Consider the following 25,080-nt stretch of genomic DNA (forward strand, 5'->3'; position numbering starts at 1 on the left):
GTGTCCATGGCCGGCAGTGATCGCTTACCATCAGGCGACCTGTCTGATTCTTTGCCTCGTATCGCTAAAAAAATTCGCCACGCCCCCTGTTGCTATGACGTAATATATGGATAACCCCTAAAAGGTATTCTTAAGTCATTATTCTAAACATATATTTAACAGAACAAATATCTAATTATCTATTATAATGATGTGGCAAATCAGGCTATTAAGGCGAATTACGTTTCTATTATCTATTGAGTTCAGTGCTCAGGGTTTCCGATAAAAAATAATTTATGATCGAGCCATAAACCGTATTTATAGATTTTCGTTCGTAAAGAACCACCCAGAAAATAACTACGTATGTATTTATTTATTTTATATCTATTTGACCACTGTGATTTGCGGCAACTGGGAATTTCATATATTTACTGCATAGTGAGGTGAAACCCGATAAATCGATATAATTTGTCCTTGAAATAACAACATTGCGGAAAATGCACTTAGTTCGGATTTCAAAAACCAGTTTGCTCAACTTATCGGGTTCCACCAGTAAACCCTTAGGTACATTTTTATATTAAAGGAAAAAATGGAAAAATTTACACTTCCGGCGGGACTTGAACCCGCATCATTTGCAATCCGTGCAAGGCTCTTAACCAATTGAGCTACGGAAGCCGCGCCGGACATCGCAAATCTTTCCATGCCTTTCCTTATGTACACACGTCTTGGGGTGACGTCTAGCGCCATCTACCGACAGACTATTACATCTTGTAACGGCACTGGAGTCTCAAGTTATATTGAGAATTCACCAGTAACAATGTGCTAACCCATACTAAATTTATTTTTAACAAGCAGAAACGTCTGCTAACGATTCTAAACATTTTTATATTAAAGGAAAAAATGGAAAAATTTACACTTCCGGCGGGACTTGAACCCGCATCATTTGCAATCCGTGCAAGGCTCTTAACCAATTGAGCTACGGAAGCCGCGCCGGACATCGCAAATCTTTCCATGCCTTTCCTTATGTACACACGTCTTGGGGTGACGTCTAGCGCCATCTACCGACAGACTATTACATCTTGTAACGGCACTGGAGTCTCAAGTTATATTGAGAATTCACCAGTAACAATGTGCTAACCCATACTAAATTTATTTTTAACAAGCAGAAACGTCTGCTAACGTATCTAAACATTTTTATATTAAAGGAAAAAATGGAAAAATTTACACTTCCGGCGGGACTTGAACCCGCATCATTTGCAATCCGTGCAAGGCTCTTAACCAATTGAGCTACGAAAGCCGCGCCGGACATCGCAAATCTTTCCTTTTTCCTTTAATATAAAAATGTTTAGAATCGTTAGCAGACGTTTCTGCTTGTTAAAAATAAATTTAGTATGGGTTAGCACATTGTTACTGGTGAATTCTCAATATAACTTGAGACTCCAGTGCCGTTACAAGATGTAATAGTCTGTCGGTAGATGGCGCTAGACGTCACCCCAAGACGTGTGTACATAAGGAAAGGCATGGAAAGATTTGCGATGTCCGGCGCGGCTTCCGTAGCTCAATTGGTTAAGAGCCTTGCACGGATTGCAAATGATGCGGGTTCAAGTCCCGCCGGAAGTGTAAATTTTTCCATTTTTTCCTTTAATATAAAAATGTTTAGAATCGTTAGCAGACGTTTCTGCTTGTTAAAAATAAACCCTTAGGTACATTACATATTTACATAGGACGTAATACGGCCTGCGGCCTCCGATGGCTCCGACCCGTCGTTTCGCTTCTCTAAGCCACTTTATATTTCAGCATTTTTTTATTAAATATATTTTAATAATAAGTTAGTTTTTTGTATAACGTGGCCTATCTACAAGTTTGTATTCTAGGTTATTACATGATGATAACGATTATGTCAGATAGACACAGATAATGTAAATACCTAGATAATAATTAATAATGTCGTTGTAAGCATTTTTACGCCTACTATTTCATTCGTTCTTGCTACTTTTATTTTATAAAGAACGCCAAGTGCGTAACCTTCAAAAATCGTAGTTTTACCAAAATTTTAATAATTAAAATGTTGTACTTATTTTACTTATCCATTTTGGACGGGTAGATGTATTAATGGATATATAAAAAAATCTATTTGATTTTAGGTGCTCAAAATCAAGCAGTAATAATGGTGTTCCCACACTGGCGGTTGTTATTAATGTTATTTTAAGGGCGTTCGGTGCGCCAATGACCTTCGATTTGAATCCATTGATATTATGATAGTTTCTAAAGCCTATCAAATTAACATCGTCTTTAAACAAAATAGCATCTAATACTTACTTCACCAAACATGTTGATTTTATGTATGTAACACCCTTCATTAAAAACAAATTTCGATAAAAGGGTTTTTTTAGACCACGTTTAAAAAAATCGTCAAAAAATAAGTATTTTTTTTTCATTCAAAATATGGCTCTTACGAATAGAGATAAAAGACTGAAGAAGCGATGGTTGTGGGTCTTATAATTCTATCGTGTGGAGCACCTTAAAATTGTGACTGTGCAGTGTTATATAACATTTACAACAGCTAATGTGGGAGCACCATAATATATTACCTATAGCGATTATCCAGCGATTTTCCTGATGACACCGACTAGACCAATAACAGGTCTACTTGAAAATGGAAAGCGCAAACACATCTGAGTATGTTTGTGTACTAAAACATACCAGATAATTGTGCCGTTCTCACTCAAAAGGCACCACATTGGTTAAGCATAAGGACGCTCTGACGGGTTATACGTACAACGATATAGGAAAATTTCTTCCTTAAGATAGGCGATGTGGTAGGTACGTTTTAATTGAGAAAGTCACAATTAAACGGACATGGAAGCGATATGTGAGATAAACCATACTAATACCTAATGTCGAAATAACTGGTTATTTTATACGATATCTGCCTAATAGACCGGTAATCTTACGGATAAGATATCGCTTCGTTAAAAATACTTGCCTATGTTAATTCTTATGAGGTTAATCAATCATATTATCTAATTCGTGGAACATTGTCATTAAGTATGTGAACTTGACAATTATTTTTAATGATTCCGTATAATATAAATTATTTGTGTTGTGTACACGGAAGCTGTATGTAAGAAGTAAATTAAATGAGATAATATATACATGCGAGTATAGCCGACAACAATCCCTGTATAATATACATATTATGTTATAGTCTGAAGATGCAGTTAATTGATAAAATATAAAGTCCAATCACAAGTACCTGTCACGTTCCTACAATCGTGGGCACACATCTTCGATTTGAACTGAATAGTTATTTGTTTAAACAAGGGGGCAAAGCACCTGTTTTTCACGTGCCAATATTGATACCTTTCGAGCGAAAGATTCCAATAAAAGTGGAATGTTTTTTGCGAGTGTATCAAGGCACGAAGGTTAAACAAATGTTTTTACCACCGAGTGAAACACAAAATTTTTCACCACACCAACACGAACAAAATCTGACTATAAAACATCAAACTAAATGAAATCATCAATTTATTCAATATTTATGATTCAAAATAACCATTTATAGGTAGAATGTAGCAGCCAGATTAAGACACCCAGGTTTAGACATCGAGTTAAAATTTGTATGAAATTACTTTGTGTACGTGTAATTAGTATGGTATACGAAAAATAGGAAGAATAATAATATAAATTAGTACACACAAGTTTAGATATATTGTAAATACTAAGTACTAACTAGATTAAGATTCGGCATACGACTAACTTTCTATGGATACCCTGTTTGTCCGAAATAAAAGATTTTTTTTAAATTGATATACTTTTATTGATAATACTAAATAGTTTGGGACTTGTAGCAAAATGCGGATCCTTGTCAAAATCGTTTGTATATTTACACAGCCAAGCCAAGGCTATGGTCGGTATCTTTTTCTTGTCGTTTAAATAATATGGGTTTACGCATGGGCTATCAATGAATAACATTAAATTTATATAAGACAGGCATTTCTTATCTGTATAAATCCAATTTCATTAATTTCCAATAAGATTTTCCCATAAATTAAACTTTTCTTAATTCGTTGTTTCAGGTTACCACAGCTTGCCGTCTCTGCGAAGATATTGTGCCTCCTGATGGTAAGTGTTTTTTTTTTACGTATTAAGTGCAGATTTCTGAATATAATTTATACCTCATATGGGTCGATCCGCGGCAAGAGTAATGAGCAATGAGTCACGATTTTATGGCATGTTCCATTTATTCACGATCCAAGTTCAAGTGATCCCGATATTAGATCCTTTCATTTACAGCTGTAGTTCAAATTAATACTCAATGAAGTCGTAATTCACGTTACTTTTATCCATATTATGAAAATATCGGACTTAAAACTTTCACGATTTGAACAGATATCATCAGTTAGCTGCCATCAGTAAATCTCACGTCGAAAAGTTGCTGAATAAAAAAGGCAAAAAATAAATTGCCTTTAGTAATTTTTTTTAATGTTCCTTCAAGACATTATGACATTAAAGAGCACGCTTTCTGGCACACTTATCTTGTACCAAATAGTTAAAACTCGAATAAGATATAACAGTAATGTTAGAATGACTAAATAAGTGGAATGAGCGGGTTACGTGTGCAAAAGGTCAGTTAACCGGCAAGGATTAGTAATTTCAATCGCGGACCATTCTGTTCGCATTAGCCGCCGTAATGAGAAAACGTCAGCCTTCCGAGTGACCCGTTCGACTAAATATAGTGCAATACTTTTAATTATTTTTACTTAGGCTTTATCTTAATTTATTTAATTAAGCACACGCGAACATTTAGGCTAAATACTTTTTAATAGTAGCGACTGACATCCGTCAGTCCATCCGGACAGACGCACAGAGTCGCAGCACAAGGATTTCTTTTGTACCTTTTTGGTACGAATCCCATGATTGTGCCAGCCAGCAAAGTATGCTTGTATGTAGTGCTTAAAATAAATACCGCTGTAAATTTATAGCCAATTATTGGAACTCCGGTAGCATTTTAAGAAGCGCTATGTGCTTTAGCTAGATAAATTAGCAATTAGAGAGGGACTAAAGTGTCATGTGGCAAAAATAGGTATTATGTTGTCTTTGTGTGATGTCTTGGTAGCTCAGATAGTAATAGTAAAGCACTGGGCAAGTGATCCTGTAGTCGTGAGTTCAGGTCTCAACCAATTTTCTACTTCTAAATTATTCTATGAAATAATAATTTGAAAAATTAGGTACAGGTGATTACATAACTAGTTAAAAAAGTAAACTTAAATAATTATTTTATGGAGTAATTACGTCTTACAAAATAAACAAAATTTTGATGTATTCGACATATGTGTTTTTAAGACCAGCGAAAGGAACCTTTGATTCATATGTAAATATTTCCTTGTCGGTTTAAGATTTCCCTTATACGGTTAATCAATGTCTTCTTAGTATTCAAATTCCGCGAAGTTAATCGAATCAAATGATTACAATAATCCATAAAAGAAGAAAACGCCACATTTGCGTCAACGACATTGAAAACACTTATTGTTGAAACTTGTTTGCCTTTAAAAATATTTGAACAATTTTCGTACGAAACCAGTTGGGCAAGATTTTTTTTATTGTTTTAAAAATCCGTGAGCTTTAATCGTGACCCCCATTTTATTGTTTCGACGCCTAAGCCTTACAAATTTTTAGTTATTTATCAAAAAGTTTTTCTTATTTGAAATATACGTTTTTTATTATCATATTGTGTTTTGCTAATTTGTTTATTTTGTAATAAAGAGGATCTAAGCACAGTATAAGGACGACACAGTAGTTAATCTCCGGCAGCGGCGACGCGAAAGGTACCTACTGCGTTCGAAAGCACGTGGTTGAACAAAATTACTATAAATGTTACTCGACATCGTCCAAAGTAAGATGTTGTTATTTAATACTATTAACTACTTATAAGTATTAGTATAATAATACCACATTATATCAGTCAGAAAACACGAAAATATCATTATGCATATTATTCTTATCCACGCTTATCCGAATCCGCTTGCATGCGTACGTACACGACGCGCTTGTATGCACCATTTTGTTAGAATATTTATTACTGGTTTTATACTGTGATCTAAGTGCTGTTTATCTGTAGTCAGATTTTTCAACTTCAGTTCCTAATGGAATCATTATTTCTTTTTAGAATAACTTATTTTCATATTTTGCTAAAATCCTAATACGAATGATGATACAACGACAGATATTATTATAAAAAAATGCCCCTTTGATATTTTTTCCATCAGTTATCTACATCTACCTATTACAACCTAAAAAAAAATCTGCGAAGTAATAGTTTTCTAAATTGTCACATTTATACTTATCGGTGTCCAGGTGAACATACTGAAAGTCCTTGGGGTTGTGCTGGGGGTGTAAAAGAGGGTTGAAGATTTTTCTTTCAGATTTTTAGTCATACGTTGAATCGATGAACGGATAGAATTATGATTACTTCCAATACATTTTTCTTCATATACTTTTTTACATTGGTAATTTTCCTGAACATGCTTCGAAACTAAAATACTTACTTATTAAGTTATTACCAAATTGATCATTAGAGTTCCGCTACACAGTTTAAAAATGCCACCAGTTTTCCACGTACTTTGATCACGTTTAATTCACCGGTGTTCCGCGAACGCTGTATCGTTCAGTAAATAGTTTCTATATAATTTAATACATGGGCTATCAGAGCTTCGTTGCTGTCGCGCCCGTAATTACTAGCGCAAGCAAACACTCTCCGATGAAGAAATTTGCCTTCAATCAATCGCCGACCACTTTTCTAATGATTGAACGGTGTTTGGTTTAATGATATCCCGTTTTATTCATTAATGAAAACGGGGCGAAAGAACTGTGGGAGAAAATTGAGGGCGAGGCTGAATTATTGAATTCAGAGCGTTAAGCGAAGCAGTTTGTAATGCAGTATGATTTCTGACTACGTAAAAACAACGACTAACATGTCACAGAGTTCATCATATTTATTGGTACGATTTTTTCATTCTTCGTGTAACATACTTAGGGCCAGTTGCATCAACCACATTTGACAGACACATCATCGTCACGGAGCAGACGTCTATGGAACTTCCCATACAATCAAATTTTACAAATGCTATAACGGTGACAGACAGTTTGATGCAATCGACCCTTAATGTGTCGCTTAACTTCAAATCTGGGTATCCATTCTGCTTTAAGGTTGATTATTATATAAAAAAAAACTTTTATCTGAAAGATAATCAACCTTAAAGCATAATAGATTTACCCGAGTTTGAAGTTAAGCAACACTGATGTAGTTCGTCGATACATTTTATCACAGTGAGATCGTAAGCGTAAGACGGTATTGTGGCTTAATTCCGTTCATGCGAACCTAATCCCAATTAAGGTGTATAGGTAAAAGGTCATAAAAGAACTTTTAGGACAATAGGTATTAACAACAGCTACCGAATTTACTTAACTTGGAGATTATCGCGATTAGAAGTAATCCATCGAATTTTAAAATTATTACAGAGTGTGCATGACTCTGCATTTTATTCTAATTCGCGTTTAATCTTGTATATTAATTCATAGGTATTGAACGTCTGGTTGGACAATTTGGTGCGAACAACCCTCGCCCGCTCAGTCAGCCGTGCCCATCACCGGCACTCGTTGCTCGTTCAATCGGCTACTAATTAATGGATCTATTCAGATTGTAAACTAATCGGAACAAAATAAAAACACAAAGCATAGAGTATCAATCTCAGGTCACCCTAAAATATTGCTACCTATCATCTTGTTAAGACACCATAGGAGAGGTCTGTCGATCTGATATTTTTCTTCCCTGTGTTTTTGCAGCTAGTGATTTTAAACACAGAGTAAACATGGCTAAAAGAAGCCTTATTCATTATATTGAGTAACGCAGCAAAAATAAGCAAAACTCTTTCGATTTTGGAATTTTAGCTCCTCTTGCGAGTTCAGAAAAATAACCAAAGAATAATGTTGAATAATTGTTCAAGACACTCTAGTAGGTATCTATTGGGGATATACTTTTATGTTCCTTGCCTTTGAATTTAATGTCCGACCTACAATCATAATCAATCTTCGATATTATCGCCATGCACATGTCATTCACATGTCTAGACGAAAATATGCTAAAATAATAGAAAAAGGTAATTTACCTCAGGGAATTTACCCAAAAGGTGTTGTTTTTGGCGAACAATCAAGACAAGACATCTCTGATTAACTAGATACATAGCACGTGAATGTGACACTTGTAGTACGTGTAAAAATATTTGCTGTAGTTATGTTAACTTGTCTACATTTTAACATATGCTTAAAAAACAAATTATAATCATGACATTTATTAAATACAGTAATCACGTAACCTCGACATTTTTGTAAACAACAACTTTTTGTTTTATCAGATCTGCAAATTCCTGTTCAAACATTGAACATGATTCCATTAAGATGGAAGGGGAAGCCGCTCCTAACCAGTTTTTCATAGAAATGTTGTCCTCATTTTCCTCCATGGATATTGATGTTTTGGAAATATTTTAAATTTTCAACTTTCTTAATAACTAAAAATTCGAATGAATCAAACGTCCACTTCAAGTACATAATTATAGGTACTCCCATACAACCATTTCAGTCGCAAAATCTTCAAATCAGTAACTAACTGTCAAATGTGACATAACGCGTGGTAACGTCGTGCAAACAATGCGACCGTATTGATACAATAACAAAATGTAGTCGTCGTGTGCACTCGTTACAGTAACAAAATGTGTACGAATTTGTGGCTGTCAATGTCACTGTCAGAATGACTTTTAACGACACTTTATTAGTCGACGTTTGCACACATAACGGTAACAACATGTGGACGAATTTGTGGCTGTCATTGTCACTGTCAGAACGGTTTCTGACAGTGACTTTGACAGAATTTGTACACACATGTGTAGGTCTGATTACCGAACTGCTCCTAAACCACTGTATCCGCAAATGACAATCTGAAATACGAAGGTTTCTCAAACTGTCTTGTGAAGTTGTGGACTGGTTGCTTTGAATCATTTAAATATGAGCGAATTAAATAATAATAAACGACGACGACCATTTAAGCACTCTTCGACATTTTATAGAAATGTGGGAAAGTTAAGAAAAGTGCAGAATGATAATACAAATAGATAAGCACTTTATAGTTACTTAATGTATGAAATATATAATTTTTAATTCTTATTGATAAAAATGAAGTGTAGTGTTGCTTTACACAATAAAAGTAGGAATCAAATGAAATAGAGTATTTACTGTGATATTAATAGAATTTTTGTTGCGCAATGATAGTTTTTTTCAGTACAGATGCTGCTTTTTTTAACGCAGTAGTGCGAGCAAATCAAGCAATGATTCATTTCTTGTCTGGTCGAAACTCTTAGCTTAGATTTAGGTACTGAAAATCGTCGTAAGATACACGTGCGAAAAGGACATTCACAACTCGTGTCGATTTAAAACACTCCCTTCGTTCGTGTATTAATTTATCGCTACTCGTATCGATTTTCCTCTTTTCCGCACTCGTATCTACAAGTATTTTGTTTGGGTTACAAAAAAAACACATTATTTACTCTACTACGTTTTATTCATGTCTCTTTAACATTACAAATTTGTAGACACTTATCTATACAAAAATCTTGACAAAAGAAGTACAGATCGCTGAAATTAATGTTGATAGTAATATTAATGACGACTACTTCAACAAGTGTTAATTGTGAAATGCCGCAAAATACTAGTTGCTCTATAGAAGACCATAATAATATGATCCCCGATCCTTTACAACCCAGCAGCTCGGTACGCACGTTACAATTTTTTTTTAATCTTCTTTAGTGAGGGTAACTGAGTACGACGGCATATTTAATTGTTTATAAAGTTTGAGGATACCTGGAAAAAATTAATACAAGAAGCCATTTTGAAAATATAATAAATATTCACTTCTTTCGGTCACGCGTGTACGCTGCGACCATTTTGCGACCGTTTGTCGACGGTTTGGTGACCGTTTGGCGACTGTTTTTTACATGGAATATTACCGTCTTAATCCATATTTTAACAACTTTATTGGTTTTCTAGGCATTATTTTTATTATTTCAGTATAGTATATGCACCGGAGCACTAAAACTTCACCAATCAATATACATAACACGCAAACACCGAGTAGTAAATAATATTATTACTGGTTAAACTGAGGTAAATTGATGGCGCGTTGATAAATTTAGACTTATTTTATGAAATCACTCGAGCAATTTAATTGGCCATGGTAATTAGCCCACATTATATTACAAATGCAAACAATATTTATCTTTAACAAATTCATACGCCATTACATTTTAATGTCAAATGATTTTATTTTTTTTTACTTTGACGTCTCTGACAGTCGCCATTTGAAAAGAATGAAATGAACGAATGATTTTGGGAAAGTAGTCGCCAAACGGTAACAATGTGTGCACGCGTAGTGCACACTTCTGTCACTTCTGTGACCATTTGTGCCTGTTACCAATCGTCCCCATTTGGGTCGCCGCGACTAAACGTCGACCCTACTGCGACTAAGCATTGAGACCCGAAGACCTGTGTGTACACAAAATAGGAGGATTTGCGTAGGAACGGCGACCGATTATGGTTATATGGGCTGTAACTACAGGATATAAAATATAGAATATCGAATTGTGTAAAGATATAAAAATATATTCGATTTTATAAATATGTAGTGAGGAAAATCAGCACGTTTGTATAGAAAATCGGCCGTCCCCTATCCTCTTAAACTGTTTGCATGTTTTATCTACCGAAAACAATTATTACGTGGCCGTTATCAGTCGCGCGTGTGGGCACCGCCAAACGAGGCATGAACCTGCAGATAAGGGTGCTGGCATCTTAACTAGGCACTTACTGAAGGGTACGGTTATGTCATACAGAACTTGGTAGTTTAGTTTGTAGGGAGACAAGAGAAAGGTTGACTATCAGAGGTCAGATAGGGTGAGCTGTTAGCCTTCTAATGTGCCGTAGGACACCCTCTATCCGACCTGTGATTAATGTTATGTTTGATCATAGGTACTTTAAGAGGTGGATTATAATGCCCTACTAAATAGTTTTTAATATGCATAATATGCAGCCAACCCCGGAATTACGAAAAAAAATATTACCTCATGATTTTTTGTGAGTCACATGTCAACGTGTTGTATTAATTGAAAAGTAGATTTTTATTTGAGATTTAGTTTAGGAGTCGGTCCTATAAAGAATGTGGGTCAGTTTGGCCTATACAATCCTTAATTACAGTACAGTCAACCAATTGGAACCCTAGGCCACTATAGAACTATGTCATAGTGACGTTATAAATCAGATTGTAAGAAATCTCTTACTGCTTGTCATTTTGACATGGTTGTAGAGTGGCCTAGGGTTCCAATTGGTTGACGTACCTACGAGTACCTATCAAACTTAACCAATGGAAATGAATCAGATTTGTAGATATACCTCTATATATATATATATATATATATATATATATATTTTTTTTTTTTTCATTTTCAGTGCAGTAACCGAAATGGTTTCTGCACTACGAGTGTTGTATAGTTAAGTTCTCTGATCAAGTTATAATAGAAACACACTAACGACTCTATTAAAGCTTATGAACATAAAGTACTTTCCACAAATCCCACAAATATTATACTTAACTATTAACATAATGAACATCATTTATATTTGAGAATCCGACCGTTACTTCCAAATGTGACTGTTTTGACGTGTTATGATATGATTACGCGTAGTTTATATCGGTATTAATATACGGATTTCGAAATTTACGTTTTGGAGCGATAGAAGTACTTACATACACATATATGCATAAATTGAGCTTATTCTATATTAACAAGCGTTATAAGTTGGTGTTACCGTGAGATGATTGTGTAAAGTTATGAGAAAATTAGGGCCATTTTTTCTTAACGTTTTCTTAATTAGGTACTGATCGATCCACATCGATCATACGGTTGTTGTTATGATAAGTGCACTGAGAGAAATTTGCATTGTGAATTTAACAAGTTCGACTTGTTGCGGTTTATACGTTTGAATCAGCCAAACGTATATTTAAAACAATATGTGTCAGGTTGTTTTTATAAAATCGACTTGTTGATTCAAATATATTGCCGATTCAAATGACAAGTAGCTTGTTGTTTGAACCAAAGAGCACGTAGGCGCTATTTTAACCAAAAAACTTGTTGAACGAACATGAAAACTGGTTGTATTTTCTCTCAGTGTGGCAATGCTTGCTATTTTGCTAATTTATATGTAACTAGCTTTTTCCCGCGCTTCGCTCTCGTTAAAAAGAGACAAAAAGTAGCCTATGTCACACTCCATCCCTTCAACTATCTCCACTTAAAAAATCACGTCAATTCGTGGCTCCGTTTTGCGTGAAAGACGGACAAACAAACAGATACACACACGTTCCCATTTATAAATAATATTAGTATGGATACTTATAGGTATATCTCTCGGGGAGATCCTGAATGTCCGTGGTTTACAAATTCTCTAAGACATAATTTTTATCATGTACATTGTACAGTCAACCAATTGGAACCCTAGGCCACTGTCTATGTCATAGTAACGTTATAAATCAGATTGTGTGAAATCTCTTACTGCTTGACATTTTGACATGGTTGTAGAGTGGCCTAGGGCTCCAATTGGTTGACTGTGCCTGACTTACGAGAAAAAAATCTGATAAGAGTTTTTTTTTATTTGTATAAATTATTTTAAAAATATCCCGTAGAAGAACGTCGTCGTCATAGTCCTGTACGTGCTTCACGTGGTTTGCGCGTGTTACCGACATATCCACTTAAGTAAGATCTAGATAAATATAAAAACCTTTATTACGAAAACGTACAAGCACCAAAATGTAAACATTGCGTCTATTTTTGACAAATTAGATGTTTATCTGTATTTTTATTCATGACATTTCTTGAAATAAAACCACGTGCGTCCTGCGTGTAATCAATTTATTTGAAGGACATTTTTTACCCTAATTTTATTCTCAAAATTAATCCCTCAAGATCTTGATTTCTGCTCAGAATCATCTTTACGAGTACTTTAACTGAGCTAGGGGTAATAGGAAAAATAATAACACATAGCAATCACTTCATTAAATTTGAAGCTCTGCCACACAGGCGCGCTTTGAGAGCGTAGGCGGAGCGTTAGCAGGGCGTTAGCGGAGCGCAATGATAGCGGTGCGCCGGACATTCAGCGCGCATTCCGCTCCGCTGACGCTACGCTGTCAAAACGCTTTTTGTGTGCCTTTTGGAAGGCTTGCGAATTATCAAGTAACAATAAAAACTGTTGATAAGTACTTATGTTGACGAATTTGTATGACTTCGTATCGTTGTTAACCAATTTACTTCAACGCAAATTCTTCTTAAACTTCATAATTAAAGAAACAGTCGAAGAAAGTCTTTCAACATTAAAGATTATAATCCCAGTATTGTTTACACAAAGTTCACGTGAAACGCAATATGGCTGAGCGGCGACCGCGTCGCGGTAGCCTATGCTTTCCCACCTGAATATGACACCGCCCGCTCGCGTTCGAAACGTCCAAACGCATCCTTAAACACTAACCGACTACCGACTTTCAATTACTATAAATAAGGTTAAATATAGCCTGGATTGCATTCCGAACCCTCAGTATGACGGATTAGCCGAGCACGCCTGACCCATTAAAACGATCGATTGTTTCCTTATTGTGGTGCTTGAAGCCGTTGTTTCTAGTAATAATTATAAATTTAATGTGATTATGGATTGAGGCTCTATCCGAAGGCTTGATGACGAGGAAATCAATACTATGTTACGATTTTAATTAAGTATGTGCGACGACGTTTGATCTGTTTCACTTCCACGGTAATGAACGGATGATGTCTCTCGGTGGCTCAGTTGGTAGAGCGCTGGAGTATCGAGTCAGCAGCGTGAGCCGTCCAAACGGTTCTCTCGCTCGTTTTGCCCAGAACATGCAAGTTGTGGAATGAGCTACCTTCTGAGGTGTTTTCCTTGCGCTATGACATGGGGTACTTCAAGAAGCAGGTATTTAGGGATCTCAAAGGTCGGCAACGCATAAGTGACTCCCCTGATGTTACTAATGTCCATGGGTGGCGATGTGCTCGGCGGCTGGTACGCTTGCTTGCCTACTTCATAAAAAAATTCAAGCAGTTCAATTTTCACCCAAAAAATCACACATTGGTGTGACATGTCATGTCACGTCTTTGTCAGTTCGGGCGATGAAAATTGCAATGGGCGCTGAAAACAATCAAGTTTACTGAAGCATATAATAAGCTTAGGTAATATCACCGTACTTATTGTACCATACTCGAATACATTACGTTACAGGCCATTAAAAAGAATTGGCTACAGATACGGTGAAGGCGACAAATCGTCTGAACGTGAAAATGCGATTTCCAATTTAGGAATAGCCGTATTTCAGGCTACGGCCAGCTCAATATAAACCAACTTATGTGTCTTGTGTGTTAGTCTCTCTCAATTCCGTAGTATCAAAAAGTGTCATTTATTTATACGTTTTATATATAACAAAGTTATCTATACTTACTTACAACTTGAATATAGGGTAGATACAGTCACCGGCAAAAACTTAGTACAAAAAAATAAGGCTGCATAGAAATAAGATTATGTCCAATATTTTTGCGGTCTTCTTTTTGTACAATATTAAATATTAGGTATATTGCCGGTGGCTGAAGTACATATCTCACTCACACACTCATGCTTTCAGATTTAGGTTTTCTTCCAAATCGTTCTCATCAGCTCTTGTTAACAGTGTAATCCAAATTCACCGGTGGCCCGTATAACAGTATTGTGAAGTTCAGGGGTTCACGGGATGCAGATCAGATCTACATAATGAGTCAGTTGAGGCGCCATTAATGGTGAAAGCTTAAGACCATCATTCCTACTGCTTGCCTAACCTAAGTAAAGAATCAACCAGTTTACGCTGCGCTTTTTGTTGTATGGGATCACAGATCTTATGTACAGTGGTTTTGCTCAATACTTTCTCATTGACTATTGTAGCAGTAGGCATACATGGCCAGAATAGGGAAACTAATTCAAGCTATCACCCCGCGATAGGACATCGGCCACACACAAACACGGATCTCACGATTCTAGCTTCTTCATTAGGACTGGGTGGAGAGAAACGTTTTACAGACATGGTGTCAATAACAGTCTTGTGTAACTACTAAACTCATTTCCTATACCAGGACTATATAATACGGGGCAGACAAAGCCCATACAAAAAAGCGTACCTCTGAAATGCATGGGCCATTTAGGCTAAAACCAAGGTGGCACTGTTGACATGTATGACATGATATGATAACAAATGACATGGTTCTTTATTTTAATATCATAATATCACGTTAATACACATTTTGAAAATAATAAATTTGTAGGCATCATCAGTGTATAGTTATGATAGTGTTATGTAAATCCTATATACCTACCAGTGGCGGCTGGGGAAAATTTCTGCTAGGCAACACCAAAGCAAAAAGAAACCTACCTTAACATTAGGTAGTTTACTAGTAATCAATTTTTGGCAAGCCGGTGGCAATCGGCTTGTATGGACCAGCCGCTGCTGATACCTACATAATCCTTGCCTATGGGAAAATATTAGACTAGGTAGATGTAGATTTAGTTTTCATATTATAAAAGTTAAAGAGGATCTAATAACAAATGGATAGACCCCAAATGACCCCAATCTTCCGCTGTCATTGATTTGTCAAAAAGGTTCCTGGCGTATAGTCTTCTGCGTGTTTTCAGCGATGCCAAAATTTTGGAGTTTCCCTAGTTTCTCTCAGTAAATCTTGGATGCAACACGGACTTGGAGACTAGATTTTTCGGATGGATCTTGAAACAGATACATTCTCAGTGTTCTTTTAAATGTACCTATTTCTATAAATGCAATCGTGGGTCACTGACAATTTTCCTTTTCAATGCAACCAGATTTGACGTCACACGAACACATTCAGATACCAGCAGTTACTTTACTGATATAAAGTATCGCTGCCGATTACGCACGCTAAATTCCTTAACCAAATGCTTCTTTTGCCTTCTAAGTGCTTAACGGTATTGAGTTACCATCAAACGTATGACGCACATTCCGACACTTAGACTCAAGACCAGTGACTAAAGTTGGCGTAATCCGATGATTTGCTGCCAGTAATGTTATCGTGCGAACGACTCAGTAATCATTTTCCGTCACACTGTGACGACATCGGTCCTATACAATGACTTCCGAAGTCGTAAAATAGTACCTATGATTGTAAGAGTCGTATGCACGCATTTACTATGATTCAGGAGAAATACCTACTCGTATAGATTTTATCATTCAGCTTGCAATCCTGGATTAGGTATCACATTTTTAAAATCAAATTATATATTATAATAATAAGCTGTGTCCGTGCTATAAGGAGAGAAGCCTTACAAAATGTCGACGTTGATGACCCTTCGTTTGGTAAGCCCTTGTGGCGTTATAATTAGGTGATGAAACGAACTTACCTTAAGTGAAGTTCGATCACAATTATGCGAAGCTCCTTGTCCAAGAAAGTGATTGGCGCCACACCATGGGCGGACTACAGTGTTAAACCCTCTTGGACAAGGAGAAGAGCATAATATAAACACGCTACTACCTTCAATTAGATCCTTAGCAATTAATGGTTTGTCCTTTGTCATTCAGACTTTTGTGTCAGAAAGAAAGGGATAAGACATATTAGGTACCTACATTACTTAACAATCAAAATTGGGCTTGTACACTGAGAGAAAAAACAACCAATTTTCATGTTCGTTCGAGTTTTTTGGTTAAAATAGTGCCTACGTGCTCTTTGGTTCAAACCACAAGTTAAATTTTGTTAAGTGTAACTAGAACATTCTACATAAGTTTCATTTTATTTGAATAAATATTTTATTTGAATCATTAAGTCGATTTTATAAAAGCAACATGACTCTTACGGCCCAGCCACGACATTGGTCTAAGCGCGGCAGCGGCGAGCGGCGGCCATACATTAAAGCGAGACACAGCGATGGGACTTTTCATTCGCACGTATGGCTGCCGCTCGCCGCTGCCGCGCTTAGACCAATGTCGTGGCTGGGCCGATATTGTTTTAAACATATGTTTGGCTGATTCAATCAAATATCTTTTAACAAGTTTGACCTTGTTGTTCGAACAAATTCAACTTGTATCATCAACATTGTGATTTATTCCATTTACTAAAATACTTTTGTTTCAAACGGATAAAACCGCAACAAGTCGAACTTGTTAAATTCACAATGCAAACTCTCCATGTAACGTTGTATGATGTCCATTATCCGTGCTATAAAACGAAGTATTTCTCTATGTTCTATCTGATTATAATTATATACAACATTATTGGCTTGAATGCACTTTAATTAAATATCGTACATACATTTCATTGATTGTGCACAACGTAGTTTATGATTAAAATTGTTGAATGAAACGTGTTTACACGTTTGAAACACGTGACATACGAATTTCATTGACAAAACGATGATAGTTTAAAGTAAAGGTTTTTTCCACTTCGCTTGTGGATTTATTACTGAGCAAATATTGATTAATTAAACATCAACATAACTCAAACATTGAACTACAAGACACGCGCTTTGTTATAAAACAAACTCGAAAATTCCGTACATTATAGTAATTTTACATCATAAAGTAAGTGAAATTATAAATAAATAAATAAATAGTTACCTACTAGGATTTTTTGAAAAAATATAGATACTGAGACCTATATTTTAGAGATAAAATATGTATTCTAAATACATATTACCTACAAAATTTTTTACTATTTTTTTACACATTCGTTTTTTTTAACACGATATTTTCCCTACTATTTTTTTAGGACCGTTAAAATATGTATTATAAAGATTTTTCAAAATGGCTCTGACATTACGCTGGTATATTATTTACCGGTACGACAGAAACGCGCGGCTTACTCGCAGTTATGAATGACAAATGTATGAACTGGCCCGTCTCTTGCATGATTCAAAAGACAAACGTGGGGTAAGCAAATGCCATGCATTGATAGCTACCCTGTGATTTCCCACCCTTCACCCTCGCCCGTATAAAGGTCGTGACACTCGTGACATGCAAAGTGATTATCTTATTATCAGATCTCACTTACAAGATAGCTCTTTTAGGCCCAAAAGTGACGATCAGTAAAGACAATTATGGTACATATAGAAACTTTTAGAGGGGATAATCATAAATCAGATGTATTAAATTAACAGTGTTTGAGGACTATGTCTATGATATTTGAATAATAAAATTGACGTAGCAAAGACATAGACGGTTTTAACATGCCAACAAGGATCTACATGTGTTGAACCCTAGAGAGTTGTGAAAACTTAACTGAAACTAAAATAATTTTCAAAGTAACGTCTACACGTAAGACGTAAATAACCGGGCATTTTCGAAAGAAAAATCACCAAAAATATTTTTTCGAAGGTACGAGTAGGTAAATTTTATGTTTTTCCCACTCAGAATCACGAGTCCTTTCGATCCAGGACAAAAAAACAAGTGACAAAAAAATGGTCCCTAAATTTTCTGTTATTTTGCTTACTTACTTTCCACTTTGTAACCGCTGTAAATTAAATTTGGGACGCTTTTTTTACCTAATGGGATCGAAAGGCCTCGTGATTCTGAGTAGGAATAACATTAAAATTACCTATTTTGAAAAAAAAAAAAAGGTTTAATCTTTTTTCACGAAAATGCCCAACCTGAATTAACATACAGAACCATGAATATCGACCGGCCAGGTGCTCACAAACATCTAAACACGCCTTTATTTTTGAACACTTTGAGCGTTCTGGCATATCTCATGGTGACTGTACAAGTTTCATAGGGACAAGGGGAGCGTCAACGCGAAAGTAAGCATACGATAGTACTCTTTACTATACTGTGGTATTAGTATGAAAACATGATTAATGCCGATGTCAAATTTGATAATTACGATCGTTGCCAGCCATTTGCCAACATTATTGTGTTAGTATAATTGCGAGGTAGCACTCTGTCCAGTGGAAAGATCAAAGACCGAGTGGCATTCTCGACAGTGTGGTTATTTTCTAGGCCGAGTGGCCGGTGATGAGTTCACACCTCGTGAGCTCGGTCGATAGCTCTGTCTCGTCACTTGACCAGTACACATAACTATCATATAAACATATACCTTGCTCATTTTACTGACCATTCAAAGAACTACTATAGCAGCATTGAGTATGGCTTGTAAAATATTATTTTAACCTCGACTTATCACGTGATGTGCTTGTGTGTATAAGTTTAAAATATTCTTATTTACACTGCAACCTTTCACCCTCTCCTCAATACTCCGTAAAGATAATTTTGAATGAAATCTTTGTATATTAATTATCTTACAAGGGGTGCAAATATAGATTATGTCATCCACGATGGTGTGCGAATTAAACATGTAAAATAGGGTAACTCACGTAAAATTGTCGAAGATCGCTCGACATGTTTCGCTCCGTAACGAGGAGCATTTTCAAAATTTTACGTGAGCTACCCGATTTTGCATGTTTAATATGTCAGATAATCTTTACGGGGTGTGCGAATTGTGCAGTTATTTATGTATAACCATCATCTGTTGCGCAATCTGGCTATAGAACTCGGTAGTGACGATGAAGGATTCCGGCGAACGGCGTGAAAATAAGGACCAAATTTAGCTCAATTTGACAATAGACCACGCTAAAGTAAGATGGAAGATTCCGATCTCCAAAGCTGTCAGAAATTTAAATAGAAAATGTTTCCCGGCTTCGCCACCAGTGAGCTTGATCACTGTTTCTTTGGTTTATGGGTCAATTTATGAGAAAACTAGCTTTTACCAGCGGCTTCGCTCGCGTTAAATACGAAGATTGCGGAATGTTCCATACAAACGTCCACTCCCCATTTTAGGGAAGTAGGGGGGTTAAAAAGAGACAAAAAGTAGCCTATGTCGCTCTCCATCCCTTCAACTATCTTCACTTAAAAAATCACGTCATTTTGTCGCTCCGTTTTGCCATGAAAGACGGACAAACAAACAGACACACACACTTTTCCATTTCTAATATTAGTATGGATAATCATCATCTGTTGCGAAATCTGGCTATAGAACTCGGTAGTGACGACGAAGGATTCAGATCTCGCACGGCGTGAAAATAAGGACCTTTCCCATTTATAATGTTAAGTATGGATGTTTGTTCGGCAGGTGGTGATCTGCGGTGCGGTGCCATCGATGGTCCGGTCGGTCCGCCTGTACAGCCAGTGCTCGCACCTCTACGTCAACGTGTTGCCAAACGGCACTGTCATGGCTCGCTCCGATGGAAACGACCAGCGTAAGTACCAACTTCTTTAATAATCGTAATCGTAGTCGTTTGAAGGAAAATGAGGGAAGGATCTATCCAAAAGGCACACAAAATCAGGTGTCGTTGTGCTTTACTGTTCACTTTTAGATTTGTTACTACACTTTATAGGTATGCAAAATTACGCCCATTTTACAGTTAAAATTCATTCTCTGTCCCAGGTACCTACAGATGTAATGCGAAAAGGGTTTCCTTCGTATTTTTCCGGAAACGTTCGTATTTGTCATGCTCATATTATGAGACGTTCGTACGTTTCCGTAATAATGCGAAGGCAAATCTTTTCGAACTACATATTGTCACTACTTTAAAAAAAACTTGTATCCTCATCAGTCAATGAAAAGAAAATTGTAGTAAGTATGTATGGAATGCATATAGACTTACTGCGTTTTAACTTTGAGGAACAGCGTGAGATACGAGATTTTTTAAAAGTAGTGACGATATGTATTATTATATTAACATATGTTCATTAACTACGAAAAAATGAATCTTCTTATGATTCATTTTGCATTAATAAAGTAAAATACAGTTTTGATATTGAAACGTAGCTGCGTAGATGTAATAACCTCGGTATTCCAGAAAGTATAACATTGTTTAGCATTGCGAGGTGAAAACTTACGAGTCCGCGTATACAACTACACAATACACTACGTAGGTATAATAGTAGTACTCGGGAACGTATAGGAATATGTCAATACTTGAAGGGTCAACGGCCAGTCGCAGGTACGCGCCATAACGGGGTATAAGCGAGGTTAAAGTTTATAACAACCCCATTATGTTACATGTATTATTGTTACTGAAAACGTCGGAAATACTAAGGATTTACTTTATTGTGAATTCTAGGATTTCATAGTTGGTCTTGAGGACGAAGTTTACCTATAGCTATTTAAATTTCAATGTTTTATAGTCATGTTCTTCAGTGAAGCAACATTTTAATGAAGCAAATATAATAGTTTTCTAAAATCTTTAAATCGGAATATAAGTAGATAATTATGAACTTGTGTTGATATCCATATTAGGTGAATAAGTACTTACATACTTAAATTTGATTGTAATTACTGATTAACTTTATCCAAAAACGGATGTAGGTACCAAAAATGTATATGTATTAGGCAATTGTGCTTCAAATAAATGTGATAGCGAGAAGGTATGGATTTCAATGCATTTAATGTTATACCTCTAATATAGTAATAATATTTTATTATGGAGTGTTAATTCGATATATGTATTTTCTTAGATTATTATTTACCTTGTAGATATTTTACTTCAGTTTTCTTATGTCGACGCCTGCTGGTCGTATACAATTTTATTGCGAAACATACATCTATATGATTATTTTTAGAATATTTAGCTACATATTAACTTCGGTATTCGGACCTTAGGTTAAGCAAAAAATGTGAATATAAAACGTATAATAACATACACTAATTTTAAAACTCAATCATTGTGATTATTTAGTGAACGTGGCCAAAATATTTCATACATTTTTACTTGACTTCATAGTTTGTTTTAAACAGAGAAATTACAAGTATTTGCAAACATGTATTAGATAAGTGTCCATTATATGATATTACTCAATGTTTGATGTAAGAGTATGCAACTTTTAGCGGTCATCTCCGCAAATATACTTTCACATTTCTTTTTTTCGCGCGTCGAGATATGTTGCGTGTTTTTTTGCAAATATTTAGCAATTCGCATACTAGTCGGATGATAAAGTGGGCGTAAAACAATTAAATGAAGAATAGTGATATGAGGAAATACCTATAGTGTAAAATCTGTTTGTGCGTCTTTAAAATTGCAGGCAAAAGCAAATATTTCCGTTGTAAATAAGTACTTATATCGAGTAAGATTAAGTACATACATGAAACTATCGACTAAGAAGAATAAGGTACAATTTTGTCAATATGATAGTCTATCTACGAATTCATAATAGTGTAATTTGCTTGCAAATCCGATCAATAAAACTATGAATGAAAACAAGTATTATACCTAAAGTACTTAATGAAAGGGTACCCCTAGATTAGCCCGTGCAATGCAGGCACATTGAAGTCTTCCATATTGTGTAAAGCAATCGGAAGACTGCACACTTTAGGTTACATTTTGCACTTTAGGCCGTGGTCATAGGTTGCAATATCGTGTTATTATGACGTCTATTACACAGAAAGGTGTACGTGTAAAATGCGAATCAAGATTGCAGGGATCGTGTTACAAGCGAATAGTGACCTAGTAAAGACAATAACATTAGGTATATTATAAATGGCTATCTGCTTATGTAGAGATAGTGTAAGTATTTATTTGTACAATCGTTTTCATTCAAATAGTGTTATGACATTATGTAGAATAGATACCTAATTACTTCGTGTATACTGTTGTTTATCTAAAAAGCCTAATATCATATTTATTGCGAAAATACGCGAGTCATGAAAACATAATATATCGATGGATGTAACTTTAGGTATCCAATGATGTACCGAGAGATCAGACGACCAATAATAAAAAAAAACAATATTGGCCATCAATTATAACAATAAAATTATACTTTCTATATGTTAACTAATGCTAGCCGGAAAACCATTAATCTAATATGAACAATAATTGCGTGAGAATAAACATTTATTTGATGCTACAAAACTTTTTAATCACTTGACCCATGTTAGCATACGTGTTAGTTGTGAGGCAATAAAAGAAACGTGGCCAATATTAAATTTAACGATTTAATATTGAGACTCCATTCATCCCTGACCCTTTACCCGGTACATTTCAACCCATTTCAGAGCTCAGAATAGCTTGGAGTTAAGTTTTCATCAGAATCAATGTATCCGCCTCCTGACGAATACCGCGTGAAATATGTGATACTTTTTAATTAAAATTAGATTTTGAAGTACTGATAAAGAAATTTAATTACTACAAGTGATTTAGAAAAATGATTTTTCTGAATAACGGACGTATCGTATGCCCTAGGGTTCTAGGGAAATTATTTCAAATATTTTAAAGCCAGGGGGCCGATTTTTGAATCTCACATACGGGATTTATCACTAAAATACCGGTTGAAAACGGTGACTTGCTTATTATTTTCAGTGTCAATTTTCTGAATTCGAACGCGTGAGACTCAAAGATCGGTCCTCTGTTCTGTAAAGCGAATCCCGAAAGTTGGTATAGGAAAGTACTTAGGAAACAGTAAATTTGGTATACCATTTTTCTGACTCGTATCATACTGTCTGCCTGTACGTCTGTGAACAAACTTTTTTCAAGTGGTAACAGAGGTATTTTTAAGCGCCGCCGTCTTTATAAGTTCTGTTATTATCAGTATTACATAAAACTCAAAGTTCATTGCTTACAGATAACTTGCTCGACGTATATTGTCACATTGCCCGATGTTTTTATCCGCTTTGTCAAAAAAATCTCAAGAATTTCGTTCAAGTTTACCGCCGATTTTTATGTGGTTCATTTTTTGTGGCAATTCATCGGGAGAAGGTAGGCGGAACGAAAATTATATGAAATCAATCGAAGTAGGCGGTGCCGTGCCTTCCCAAATTAAGTTGTTATTTTATAAAAGTATAATAATATAAAACCCATAAGGCCCTCCGTTTTGCAAAAAAAATACCACACACATGCGTGCTCATTATTATTTAATTGGACCATAATAACATAATTTGGCGCGTCGGGGAAACGTTTCCGTGAAAGGTTATCAAGATTTTTTTGCTTTAAAACTTATGATTGTTAGTGTTATGAAAAATGAGTGTTGTGTTCATTTGATTTTATAGGCAATATTGAAGAGTTTTTACGAGAATAAAGTTTTTATATAAATTCGGCAGCTGTTACTCTAAATTTTGACAAAAACGAAATCTTTTCAACAGTTTTTGATTACCTCGTTAGAGTTCGGAACCGCAAGACGTATAACGTTTGCTGTAGGGTGTCGTGACTCGCGATATTTTTGTTTATACATAATTGCTTGAGCCTAACACAAGTAGAGGCAAAAAATATTAAAATTACTGCAAAAAATGCTTCGATTTAATAAAAATAAATGTAGACATACGCTTAGTATGCTACAGTAGACGATGATATGAAATATATACTTGTAGGTATTTTACGCAGTATTCCAAAAGTTTTTGAAAACTGACAAAAATTACCGTTTTAATGGTTGTATTAGTAAATAATTATAACCTAACGTAGTTTTTTTCTCAAGACGGTATACGATAATTTGGCACCGGCGCCAATCCCCGAATCGGCCCATTAATTGGCCTATTGACGGCTATTAACAATTAATAAAATACAAGTTTCATGCTCGTCAAAATCAAGGCCTCAAACGAATGATAGCATATCGTTATTTTATTGCCTTTATTATAACATCTGGTTAACAATTGCTAGGTGGGTGGTCCCGACTTTGTTTCCAATGTTGATGTCGCAAATAATATGGAATGTGACGCTGGACGTATTGTAAACAAAGTGTTACAATGAGGGAGGTGCAAATATTTAAGAGTTGAAATGAAGGTAACGGTTAAACTTTGTACATTTGTGTTCGTGTCGTATAATATTGTAATTTTTTTTTGTTAAAATGTAAAAGATAATCGAAGATACAGGTCACTTTGAATTTAAGTTATTGTTAATGGCATATCTAGGTACTAGCAATCTAGTATTCTAGCTACTCTGAAGTAAAATTCAGACCGTTCAAAGGCTTCA

At 35.6% G+C, this 25,080-nt stretch overlaps 1 protein-coding gene across 3 annotated transcripts in view; it reads left to right on the plus strand.

The window, feature by feature from the left end:
• LOC125229602 overlaps nucleotides 1-25,080 on the plus strand; it is a 120,545-nt gene that overhangs the window by 83,023 nt on the left and 12,442 nt on the right. For all 3 annotated transcript variants that reach the window (XM_048134481.1, XM_048134482.1, XM_048134483.1), the window contains 2 exons: nucleotides 4,059-4,104; nucleotides 20,250-20,376. In XM_048134481.1, the coding sequence (XP_047990438.1) occupies nucleotides 4,059-4,104; nucleotides 20,250-20,376 (173 nt within the window). The remainder of the gene's footprint in view (nucleotides 1-4,058; nucleotides 4,105-20,249; nucleotides 20,377-25,080) is intronic.

Source organism: Leguminivora glycinivorella, chromosome 9 (genome assembly GCF_023078275.1).
Source record: "Leguminivora glycinivorella isolate SPB_JAAS2020 chromosome 9, LegGlyc_1.1, whole genome shotgun sequence".
Lineage (NCBI taxonomy): Eukaryota > Metazoa > Arthropoda > Insecta > Lepidoptera > Tortricidae > Leguminivora > Leguminivora glycinivorella.